Genomic DNA, 13,080 nt, shown 5'->3' with positions numbered 1-13,080 from the left:
AGTTTAGAGGGATATCTGAAAAGTATTTTTACTGTGTACATTCAACTTGTACATAAATAGGTTGCGCTACAAAGGACCTTTTAGACTTGGAAGTTAAATCTTGGTCTTCATGTTGTCATAGGCAAAATTCCACTTGTGCTGAGTAGTTTAGGAAGCTTTTCTGTTAGCAAACTCTTTAAGACTTGTATGCCACAGGCAACAGAATATTTGATTTTTTTTTTCTTTTTCATAGGCAACTCTTACCAAAAAGCTATGTGCTTATAGTTTGACAATAGAATCCTTATTTTAAGGTCTCATCCCATTCTAGTTTATGAGAGTATATCTACTGTCAGCAAGGGAATGATACAGCTATTAAACTAGTTAAGCTAGAGAATGAGGCCTCAGTGAAATAAGAGTATTGCATTCTTTCTATGTCCAAGGACGACTGCCTAAGAAGAAAGGAGATTCCGTAAAGGACAATCTTTTCCATCTTCTCTCTTTTGTACTAGAATAAATAAAACAAGGATAACCATTGCTTCTTCCTTCCTAATCATAATTTGTGTTCCTTCTGTCAGTGTTGCAATGTTTTAGCCCTTGTCATTCAACATTGCCAATGTGTTTGGTTCAGCTTATCTAACTGGAGACTCCTAGAGATTCCGTAGCCTAGTCTTTAGTAGCTCCCTGCCTTGTTAGGGAAAACAGAGACAAGCACCTTCATAGAAGTTTAAGAACTTGTTAGGTCAGTAGGATGTTGTAGCTTAGGAACATAAAATCAAAATATATTGTCTGAAAAGACAGAGCATTATGAGGCCTCTGCCATCAAAGCGGTGGTTTGTAAAACACAGTCCTGAACAGAGGACTTTGAGCAATAGGTCCTGCAGGGGCTAAAACTATGTGACAGAAAATGTGGTGTGCCATACTGCAAATGTTAGTTTTATTTCCCCTCCTTCCTCCACAAAGTTATTACTTTCATATACATAATAATAAGGAGAAAATACTCTGTTGTAAGGACTTAGGCAGTAGGATTTATTTTTTTTTAATCAATTGCCAGTATATTTTGGTACATGCTCGCAATCCCATAGTTTTTGTTCAAAAGAGAATGAGAACCAGTGGAGTTTTATTTCTGAATTTTTTATGATAATTTCTTCTTGTCTGCCAGAACACACCACAGGATAGAAGGCTGATTATAGTGTGCTCTCCTTTTGTTACTAGGTCAGTACTTCTAATTCTGAGCTTGTCTGCGTCACTGGGAGTATCAGATAATTTACTCAGAAGGAAGCCTCTGACATGCTCAGAATTAGTTTAGTCAGCAGAAAATCATCTTTGTGGAAAAGCTTACTGATTACTCTGAGAGTGCAAGTTACCTGTACTGAAGGGTCTGTATGGGTCAGAACATGTATTCTGAATCAGTAAATTAAGACGATTCTGTGTTTGAATCTGCATGCTATTAGTTAAATTAGTGACATTTTTTAAAAGAATTCAGTCCTACTAAGAATATGCATTCACTCTCTAGGTTTCTTCATCTTTCTTTCTCTGTCCTTCCCCAAACCTTCTTCCTTTAAAGAAATTTTTAAAAGTGAAAAGAAAAGAAAATTGCGATGACTTTTTTTGTTTTAAATACCACAGAATCATTTTGAAGTGTATCTGTTAAATGTACCTAATATGTATATGCTTGAAAGAGCAGAATTGTATTTGTCCTGATTCTCTTCTGTGCTTCAGACAGCAGATTTTGCCAGAAGGTCAGTGTCTGCTGAAAGAATACTTGCTTGATGCAAATACGATTTTCTGTAAACGGAAGTTGTGTCAAGCAGGTATTCAACAAATCACTGCATTCTGCTTTTAACTGGCATGCGCTGGCCCATCTGGGGGATGATATCTGCAAGAGAGAAGGAGAGGATTGCCAAGTTAAGGATTGCTCTGGAGAATCCTGCAAATAGGAAGCTGTGCAGAAAGGGGCATCCTCACCCATGTTTGTTTTGAGCCACAGTTACTATGTTGATTAACATTTCAGTGGATGGGACTTTGAGGGAAATTAGTTGCAGGGATTCTAGTCTCTCTTTGTCAATACTTATCACTATTTCTGTTCTATTTTTTGTTTCCAGTTACAAGAAAACACATGAGACCCTGAGCCATGCGGGACAAAAAGCAACAGCAGCTATCAGCAATGTAGGAACTGCAATCAGCAAGAAGTTTGGAGATATGAGGTATTGGCATCTGCTGCTTCTCTGGTCTTATTTAGAGGACTAAATGTATAAATCATTTATCAGCTTTTCATTTCCTTCTACATTAGTGTTTCAAAGGTTCAAGTAGTGTGTAGTTAGAGTATTTAATAACATTCATGTTTTTAACTGGAAAGAAGGCATAAAAATGACCAAAGATAGAATTTTTATATGAGTCCTGTTTTGGTTTTTTTTAAAAAGTACAGTCAGAAATCCTTTTGTAATAATTTTGAAAACTCAAGGAATCGTATAAGTAAAATGGAACAAAAAATTGCTGTTAGATCTTCATTAACCCAGTTTTATTCTTATGTGGATGCTAGAGAAAAATATCATCTGAAGAAAAGAAGCCTACCTTGGAGCTGCTTGTGATAATACAAAAAATATTTCAGGCTATTTTTAATCTTTTTTTTTTTTTCAAGATATACTGCAAAGTTTTGTTCTGCAGTTGTATAAAAATAGATATGATAGAAATAAGAGGAGTTGAGGTCAGTAGAACTGCCACTTAAAGGCAACTTCAGTGTCAGGCTTTATATGTTGATGTATCTTTTAAAGTGTTGGCTTTAAAGTTCCTCAGTATGAGAGCAAAAATTGTATACTGTAAACCAGCATTCCAGTTTTCATTCGGTAGTAGAATTACAGAACTTCCTGAGTATTTGAAGGAGTTGATTTTTTTGTTAAAAGTGGACATGGATAACTCTACAATTGTGTAATTAGGGTCTCATTTATTAATAGTGCATATTATCCCATTGGTATGTACTCACTTTTTTGTTATTTTGTAATGTATGAGGTAACCATATCCTAAGATCTGTGTGTGCTGCAAATGACTGAAGCTTAGTTCATGGCAATAAAACCTTTTTTCCCCTTTTTATTTTTATTCTGGATCTTAAATCTTTAGAGTCCCCCCTTTTATATACAGCTTAATAAATCCTCTAAAGAAGTACTAATGTTTTTCTAGGTGAAACTAGAAAAGGAAAATCTTCATTACTGTATCATCTGCTTTACAGTGTCTTTTTCCACACTGCAGTTCAAAATGGAGATTTAGTGAATGACTTGCAACCTTCATACATAACTTAGTATGTATGAACATAACTAAGAATTTTTTACTTGATACAGTTAAACATTCATGAGTATATGCCTACCATAGGATAGAAGAATAAGCAGGCATGCAATTATATTTTCTTAGTGTAATTTTTTTTTAGTGTTCAGAAATCTAAGAGCTGAAAACTTTCTAAAACATAAATTTAAAGCCTTCATTTAAAAGTTTCTTGGAGGTTTTTCTTCATAAATTTATCATTATTTAGAATTTATTTTAACTTATATGAGCTTTTGAAATTCATAAAACCTCATGTTTCCCCAGAGGAATAGAAATTTATGTGGTAAAGTCTGTGGTTTATTTGTTCATTCATTCATTCCCTATTTGGAGTCTCCCTGGTCTTTCCTTTGGTGCCTTCTGGCTCTTCCATTATGAGAAACAGTGAGTGAGTTCTTCTTCTGACCTTCATTTCTCTCATTATTTCTTGTGGGTTTATTGTATTTCACTTCAGTTCCCTCTTTCCGGGCTCCAGTTGGATGAGTCACTTTCACAGGCCTTTTTGTTACCTTTGTTAGTTCTTTCTGCCTTCCCTGCATTTAGTTGTATTCTGTATTTTTGAGAAATGTATAAGATACCTGTGATGCATGTGGCACCAACATATTCCCTGTTTCATTTTATGTTTTTTAACACTTCCTCTTGCAAAAAAGACAAGCCCACAGCTCAGTTGCTGCTTCCATGGTTTGTATCATACAGCAGTGACCAAAGAGTTTCTGTGTGAGTTCGTTGAGCACTGGCTCTGGATTATAGAGGGAAGGATCCTTAGTTCAGGATTTCTCAGATCCTTGTGCTTCACACATGGTGTGAGATTAACTGCAAATGCAGAAATGTCTTCACTGAAATACAGCATGTTCAGCCTTTAATATTTCCCTTAATTAATCACTGTTGCCAAATGCCTTTGTCTTACCTATCAGCATCAGCCCTCATGCCCATGGCAGTCATGCTTCTGACATGGCAGATGGGAGGTGTTTATCCCATTAGCCCTTTAGCCAAGGGCTCAAAGCAGAGGCTGAGTCCAAAAGCATTTTGATTAATCAAAAAGAGGATTTCTAGTAGCTTTCTTTGATTGAAATCATTACCTTGAACCTGGTTGGGAATTTTTCAGGAAAATATGAAGTATCAGTGCTGTCGTTTTTGTGGATACTTGCTGGTTTCAGTTCTGTTAGGAGAATTTTCTTGATGCTTGATGATGAAGCAGCAAGTGGTCTAACCAGGTTCCCATAGTTATAGAGTGGCGTGACTTGGACCTTCTACATCTGCTGCACATCTGGAATGATGGACAGTATGCTTCCCTTAGCAGCAAAGCTGGCCTAAATTCTTGGCTCAGCTTGGCCAGGTGTAGTTCTGTGTGGGGTCACATTACAAACCTTATCATTTAAATAACCTGATTATTAAAAGTCTTCCCCCTCCCTTTCCAATCTCACTTGTGTTTGGAGGACTAAACTGTAAAGAGGCAGGAATTTTCTGTGTCATTGTTGGCTTGCTTTTTTTGCTAATCCAAATAATTTTATTTCAGTAATTTAGTGTATGGATTATCACCACCCCCTCCCATACTGCCGTTTTAAACAAACATCAGACTCTAGCTTAATTCTCTTGGTTAGGCATTAAGGCTGATAGTCACCAATGACATCCAGATGCAAATCCCTGTTCTGCTTTCACTCAGAGCAGACATTTGAAACTGATTTCTAAAATCCAGATGTCATCATAATTCCCACTATGTTCAGCAGCCTTACCCCCTGGTGATGGTGATTTTGAAAGGGTTTATAGACAGACTGACTAAATACTGAAACCTGCCTTCTTTATGAAACAAGATTCTGTTTTCTATGTTACCTGCTATGTCAACTGTACAGAGCACTACATAAAAAAACATATTTCTGTTCTGAAGTTATTGGGTCCTAATTTTCATTTTGTTTTATCTCTAAAAATATTACTAAAATATCATATAAAAACAGGCCAGATATACTCCCCCAAACGTGCTATTTTGCCATGTTAAAATTCAAGAAGATAAAATCTGTAAGAAAAATGAAAAAATTCTGTGTGTCTGAAAGAACAGATGCCACCCTTTGGGGACCAAGTGCTTTTCCTGCAGCTGCTGTGCTTCTCTTTCATCCCCACCCCATCTTCACAGTGTCACAACTCTCTAATTCATTTTGTGCATGAATAATCACTAGCATTTTACATTTTCTGAATTTTGTATTAATAAGCTTGAAAGGGATCTTTACAGTCATAATGCGTCCTATTTAATATTGTGTTTCTAGAAATACAAGAAATGCATATAAAACCAGTGTACAGATACTTCTGCTTTAGGATACAAATCAGACACTAGCCATATAGCTAAGATAATAAATTCTTCATTAACAGGGCTTGTGATTAATTATATGCCATCAAGTTTTTTTTTTTTTTCTCCTCCATCTCCAGCTCACATTGTCTCTTTTAATATTTATCTGGTGTGGAAAGTTCAGAGGAAGGGGGTGGTCCCAGGTCACTCACAGGGCATTGATCAGAGGCTCAGATCTCTCAGTATTAGAGATTGCACTGAAATTTTAACATGGCTCTTGCTAAGAACAGCACAGATGTGATAGAGTTGAGGGTCTTTATCCTTTTCTTTGCTTTCTGCTAAAGTTTGAATATTTTTAAGCTATACTGCTGGACTAATCTGCAGTTGTCTGTATGAATCTATGTCTCATCCCTGCTGATGACCTTTTTATAAACAAGTAGTGATACCAAGTGAGAGATTTCCTGGGTTTTGGGTTGCTTTAAAAAAAAAAAAAAAGAGGAAAGAAAAAATAAACTATGCACACTACACTACTGTATGCACACTACCACATACGTTGCTGCTACTCAAGTAAAGGTATTTAAAGATTAGGCTAACAAAGGCATGCATGCAAATTAGGATGTCAGCAGTTACATTTTGTATAGCTCCTTCATTCAGCTGTCTGGTACGTTTTCTTTAATTATATGATCACACAGACCCCTTTCAAATTCAGTGCCTGGGATGAGCCAGCTCTGAAGATGAATGAAGGTAATATAATGCCTCATTCCTGCCAGGAGTTGGAAGGCACAGGTGGAAAGACACAAAAGACTGCAGGGAGGGACGGCCTGGGGCCATGACTGTGGCAGTTGAATGTGCCCCTGGGAGAATAGGAGGCACCAGAGGGGTGGAGGAAGGCAGAGTTAATTCCTCTCCGGAGCTGCAAGGGGGATTCTGGGAACTACAAAGCAGATACTGGAGGAATGCATTAACCTGTTATTTTCTAAGCATCTGGAAGATAGCGTGATAGCAAAAACATAAAAAGGTTTGTCAAGAACAATTACCTTGAACTGACAGCACCTGTCATAGAGGATAGATGGAAGGGAGGAGATGTGATAGAGCTTGACTTTGATAAGGCTGTCTGTATTTTTATTGTAGAAGTAGAGAAATACAGCTTAGGTGTTACTGCTTTAGCAGAAAGAGAGCATAGGGAATTGAAAATTGTATCCAAAGAATAGGTCTCAGTAGCTGACCATAATACAGGATTTTGCAGGCATCTGTCCTGAGTCTGTTGCTCATCAGCATTTTCATTGCTGGGTTAGATGAAAGTGCCAGGATGGCATTGCTTAGAATTCCCATATGACTGCAGTGGCAGGGTATGCAAGCACTTTAGGCACCAGGATTAGAAATCCACATTATTTTAAATTATAAAATAAAATTCTGTGTAGAAAAGTGTAATGTGCTTTATTGCCAAATGGGGAAAAAGTTCAAAAGCAGAGATGGGGAGCACTGACCAGGCAGCTCTGCAGAGAAGGGCTAGCAAGTCTAGCCTTGTGGTTCACAAGTACATCTGAACAGGGGTTATTTCTGAAGGCTGTGAAATCTTTGTCATTTAAAGTTTTTAGGAGCTTGTGGGGCCTAAATCTTTTGATGATTTTGGTTCAGGTGTGATTAATCTGCTTTACCGCTTTGGGAGTTGACTTTTGTTGTGCCTTTATTGTTGTGCTTTTTGGGGTTTTTGTTGTTGTTTTTTGTGGTGACAGAGTTTTTGCACAACCTTTTAGAATTTCTGTGATGTAGGGATGTTCTGGGCACTTAAAACTGCTGTCAGATCTGAATTCCTTCAAATGCTGTAGCTGTCGTGCCTGAAAGTACCATTCTCAAACCCTTCTGTCTTTTGATACCCCTATAAAGGAAATAGCAATATTACCTTGCTTCAGAGCATAATTTCATAAGCATTTCTTTTGCTGATGGAAGAGGAGGTTGTTTTCTCTCATGTCCATGGACATTTGCCCCTTAATTTGTGCTGGTTTTTAGAGGTCTGCAGGAAGAGAGACTGTGCAAGTATCTGTACTGGCATGGAGAAGGGGGTGGCTGTTACTGGGAGCCAGCAGGTAGTAAAAGGAGGGCAACAGTATTCCTTTAACGGGTCTAAGCAGAAATGTGTTGTGAAGACAAAACCCTTGAATGTTTGAGAAGAAGCAGTATACATGATCATGTGTATAACCTTGTAAATAAACCTGAAGAAATCAATGCTTTTTTTTTTCCTTTGGAGCAAAGTATGAACATTGCACAGTAAATAATGCATCACACTACACATTGAGAAAGGATGTGAAAAATAAGTGTTTGAAGAGATGTTCATTAAATGTGCACCACCTCTCTGGCTCACTGCATGAGGCAGGTGTTCCCTTGAAGTGGTCTGTAATTAAAGACTACATCAGTAACACAGATGAAGGAGAGGCTTGTCTGCCTCATCATTTTTCAACTTTGGAACATTAATGACATCCTTTGAATATTGTATATCAGTGTGTCTCTCCCAGTTCCGCCTTAATTAAGTTTTCTGTGAGGTGGAACACAGTGTCAAAGTGTTTCAAGTATTATTTTCAACAAGGAACAAGTATTTTGGAAAATATTTTTTTAGGAGTTAAAAACTTATTTTTTCCATACCCTTTTTTAACTGAGAGATGATTAAGGGATTCAGAGCATCATTTGCTCTTATGTACCTGTACAATTCCAGTTCACCTGTACTTTCTCTTTAATGATATTAAGGGAGGCTATGAGAAAAGAAAACAGTTAGCATTGTTTAAATCTGTTCCAATGAAGAGAACACAAAATTGCATTTTTAAAGATAAAACTTCTGTTTTTCAATGCATACAGAATAGGCAACTGCATAGTGAAGGACTGTGTGAAAATTTTTGCTTTGGAGGGCTCTGAACTGATCCACATTCTACTGTGAATTCTAGCATCAAGATTTGAATGCAAATTATTTTATTTTTCTCCTTGGGCAGTTTGACACAGATGTGTATGTCTATTATTGTTACCTTTTCCTAATACTTTTAACTCTTGCTTTTCTTTCCTTGTGCATCCACCCCAGATCGCATTCAATTGGGTAAGACACATTACTTTCCTTGAATACTGCCTCTGTATTTGACAAGATTTGTTTTATGGGCTGTAATGCAGTAACCTCTTTCCTTTCAGCATCATTATATGCTACTTAAACTGTTATGCCTCATTTTTACAGCATGGTGAGTGTAACAAGAAAAGGATTGGACTAAGTGATTGCCTTGAGCAGATTAGTCTTAAATTCAAATAATGGACACATTCAAAAGACGTTGGTCTTGAGAAAACCTACTTATATATAATCCCATTCTCTCAACCATATTCTTTCTGTCAGAGGTTTGAACATGAGCAACAAACAGTAAAAAGTTCTATTCAGCAGAGTTTTGTAAAGATTATTTGAAGTATTTAATTATCTTCAATAGAGCAAAAGTATCTTGGTCATGATTCTTTAAAAGTCTTGAGTCCTGGGGAAATTTCCAAGTTCTGAAGATGATAAAGGAGTTCTTTATAATTAGAGTTTGAGTTTATTGATTCTGTAAAGCGCTTGAATATATGATGAAAAAAATTGTTAGAAAACAATTTTATGTGTTCTCAAAGATTCTATAAGCAGTCTGGCTTTACGTCAGTTCACCCTGAAGAGAGGCTGAACAGCACTGAAGGCCTTGCCACTCCCTCTGGCCTTGTAGTATCTTCAGTGCACTGAAAAGCTCAAGGGCAGCATTTTTTCCATTCAGCTAAGTTATCCTAACAAGGAATCTAATTCACTGAGTAAACTTCAAAGTACAGCATAGATTGACCTTCTAAACTCACTCTGACATGAAACTGAAATGTAGTATTTACTGACCTCTGTCATGAAGGATCCCTGTTCTCTGACATGATCACTATCACAGTCATGCATGTCTTTAAAAAAAGCTTAATATTTTAGCCTTGTACTAAAAGAAGATTTTGCACTGTTTCTATAACTTGCATTATTACCTCTTTAGAGGAATTAAAATATGAACTCAAATAAGCATTTAATATTTTGATTGTATGTCATGTGCCATCTCTTAGCTGTGTGAATTTAATCTTCTGATTTAAACCTTTATATTTGGAATGTTTTGCTATTAAAAGAGGAGCAGTCTATGCTGAAATACTTCCAAAGTCTATATTTGCCTGTTTGTGGGTTGCAAAACTAAAATGGCAAGGATGCTCGCTTAATTTAATGAGGACTGTTAAAGATTTGCTGCACTTGTGAAATGTTTGGGCTAATCTTTCCTAAGTCTTAAAAATTATGTGAAAAATTGAATATGAAACATTAGCATTGTCTGCTGTCAGGTCTTGTCTATCTGATCTTAGCAGAAGCCTTAAAATATATACAACAAACAGTTTGTATTAGATCTCACTATTCTACCTGCTTGCCAAATAGCTCTTCCCTCCCTTCACTACCCCTATTTCTGAATCTTTAATCTGGAAAAACAAATCTGTACATAGACTCAGTGCTGCTCTGATTTTGTGTAGTTTATAACAAACATGTGTGCTGTTTGTATGAGAGCTTTCATTTTTTAATGCTATAATCATGCTTTGCTTGCAGCCAAGTGTTGATGATGCTTACAGTAAAGCTCTCCCTGTTCTCAGTCAGACCAGGCTGCAGCTGTCAGTCAACATTGAAAGTAGCAATGCAGGGATTTTTGGAAAAAGACACACTCTTGGATCACACACTTTACCTAAAGTGCTCAGATCTAAATGTGCTTATGGAAAGTTCTTAAGCTTCAAATAAAGATTCTTATTTTTGACCCGGCATGATGCTTCCCAGCAGCAGGGAACAGGTGACGCTGTGAAAACAGAGTTGGTGTCTCAAATGGGAGAATTTGGCTCATGTAAGTCAAGCAGTCAGCGTGGGTGGCATCTGGAGGTCTAAAGGTGTGCAGCATGATTTGGGGATCTTTGAGTAATGCAGAGGCGCCATCCTCTGCTTACAACTTTTCAATACTCCTGCTGCTGGGAAGTCTGAGGAGGGAGGTGTCACAAAGAGAGCTGGATAAGAGCTGTGGAAGATAGCTCCATACCTTTGGTAAAGTTGAGGAGTGAAGGAGGAAGTGAAATGTCCTGGACAGGTGCAGATATGTGGGAGTGCTGCCTCTCTGGCTGAAGAAACCTCTTGTTTAGGTAAGCAGTTGTGCAGGAACCTTTTGAGATTGGGAGTCAGCTGAACCAGCTCTGCTGATGTGCACAAACCTGGGTGTATCCCTCCTGCCCAACACAGAGCTCGTCCTCGGTCACTGCAGGACATGCAGGTGGCTCGCTTTACCCCTCTCATGTGTCTCTGTAGAGAGCCAGGGTCTGCACCATTTAAATGGATTTTGCCAGGAGCTGTTTTGCATCATTCTTTTGAGCCCCACTGCTGGTCAGTTGACATGAGAATGTGGTGGTAAGATCTTTAGTGGTGAGTTTGACAAGCCTTTGCCATCCAAAGAGGAAGAATACTAGCTCTCTTGACTATATGTATATGTACATTCAAAGCTAAGTTAAAAAAATACATGATGATCATATTGGAAATTGGATTTTACAGCTGTTTTTTTCTTACGTTTTGCTTTCATCCCACAGCTATTCTATTCGCCATTCCATAAGCATGCCTGCAATGAGGTAATGTGCTACCCACATTCTATTTGCTATGGTGATGTTCAACAGAGTGATGAGGGGGGATTTGCATACTTTGATCCTGATCCTGCAGTTTTTAGTTGGATGAGAAGTCTCACTTCAATCAATTAATGTTATTCATGTAGATGAGGGCTGCAGGACAGGCTAGCTGTGGTTTTGTTTTGTTTTGGGTTTTTTTTATTTTAATTGTATTAACTGCTTAATCTCTTGTACAAGCCTTTGAGTAGATGAAGCAGTTCTGAGATATATTTGGGTAACTGATTGTTATCAGGTTTGTATTACTGAATCTGAAATTCAGTTGTTTTGCTGTCTCTAGAACATCATCCAAAGCCCATTAACGTCAGAGATGCTTTCCACTCCAACAGGCTTTGGATCATGCTCCTGTGGAGGGATTTTACATGAGTGCTTTCATATTTTAATGGCTATAATCACGCTTTACTTGACTGCAGCCAAATATTGACGTCTGTTCAAGTAAAGCTCTGACTGTTTTCAATAAAATTAGTATCCAGCTTTCTTTTTACTCCCTTGGCCTCTAAATACATGACTGTCCCTACTCCATGCCAAGCATGCATGAAAAACAAACTCAAAAATAAATGATGGATTCATTCAACTTCAGCAGGTGGGTAGTTTAAGGCAAGCATTAATCAAGGTGACCTATGGATCAAATATAAGTTATAAAACTCAGTTTCTGTCTCCTTTTGACCCTTCTTGCCCTTTGAAAAAAATCTTACCACCTAAATAACAGAAATTAAATTTGCATTATTTTTTTCAACTGGCTTCTGTTTGCCCTTCCCTTAAATTGGGGTAATTTTAATTCAGCCTGATGGGGGATATGATATAAATGTATTTGCACAACGAGGAACTGTGCTGGACAACAGTGCCTGAGCTTCAGAGTATTCACTAATAATGAAACACAACATATGCTTTAAATGAGCTCTCAGGTGCCAAGCAAGGAGCAGAGAACCAGAAGAAGATCCCTTTCACCCACTGTAGACTTGTCCAAATCTCCACTGTGTTGGGTGCACGCAGAGAAAAGCTTAGCTTAGTCAGAGAGGCACCTTAGGAACACAATCTCTCTAAAGTCTTTGTCTTTGAAACAGCAGTGACAAAATCACAGGGAAGGGGGGGACGGGGCAGGATTCCTCAAAGGCATTTGGGACCACTTCCCACGAGGTTCTAATCTCCTTCTTCCCAACCTTAGGACATTAAACTTGGCATCTTTTTAATAATGTAGGTTATGAACTTGCTCATCAGCTGAAAAGAATGTTTATTTCTTTACAGCAACAATACAAATGGATAAAGCCATAGAAAAGCAGCATTACAGGCAGCATTGTCTGGTTGTTCTTCTGAGAACATGACAAATGTATCATAGAGTAGGCAGGCCACTTATAATTTGGTTTCAATTACTATGCAGGTTCTACTTTTGAAAATTTGTAGCTAAAAAGTACTCATCCGATTACCATAATTGGATTTGACTGACAGAGCACAAGTGAGTGTTTATAGCCTTGTGCTGCCAGCCAGCCTTCATTCTGTGCTGGCAGTGTTGCCTGGCAAGACCTGATCAAATTGTGGAATTATCCCATGATGCTGGCAATTGACTCTTTCCTCCCTTCAACTTTTTTTCTCCTAGGAATTCTCCAACTTTCAAATCCTTTGAGGAGAAGGTTGAAACCACTGTCACAAGCCTTAAGGTAAAGCTGGAGGCAGAGTGTGTGCATGCCTATATGTGTTAAAGTGTGACAGCTTAGCTGTCCTTATCACTTGTACAGGAGACTGATTTAGTTTGTTGTTCCATCAAGAATTTAATTGATCACTAATGGAAAATGAAGGCAATATGCAAAGAA

General features: G+C 37.8%; 1 protein-coding gene across 2 annotated transcripts in view; it reads left to right on the top strand.

The window, feature by feature from the left end:
* TPD52L1 (TPD52 like 1) overlaps window positions 1-13,080 on the top strand; it is a 49,422-nt gene that overhangs the window by 33,167 nt on the left and 3,175 nt on the right. The window contains exons 4-7 of one of the 2 annotated variants that reach the window (XM_059842176.1): window positions 2,082-2,183; window positions 8,634-8,648; window positions 11,183-11,221; window positions 12,867-12,927. In XM_059842176.1, the coding sequence (XP_059698159.1) occupies window positions 2,082-2,183; window positions 8,634-8,648; window positions 11,183-11,221; window positions 12,867-12,927 (217 nt within the window). The remainder of the gene's footprint in view (window positions 1-2,081; window positions 2,184-8,633; window positions 8,649-11,182; window positions 11,222-12,866; window positions 12,928-13,080) is intronic. The other variant, XM_059842177.1, reaches the window with a different exon arrangement.

Source organism: Haemorhous mexicanus, chromosome 3 (genome assembly GCF_027477595.1).
Source record: "Haemorhous mexicanus isolate bHaeMex1 chromosome 3, bHaeMex1.pri, whole genome shotgun sequence".
Classification (NCBI taxonomy): domain Eukaryota; kingdom Metazoa; phylum Chordata; class Aves; order Passeriformes; family Fringillidae; genus Haemorhous; species Haemorhous mexicanus.
Note: the sequence above shows the minus strand (reverse complement) of the source record. Positions and strands in the feature narration are given on the sequence as shown.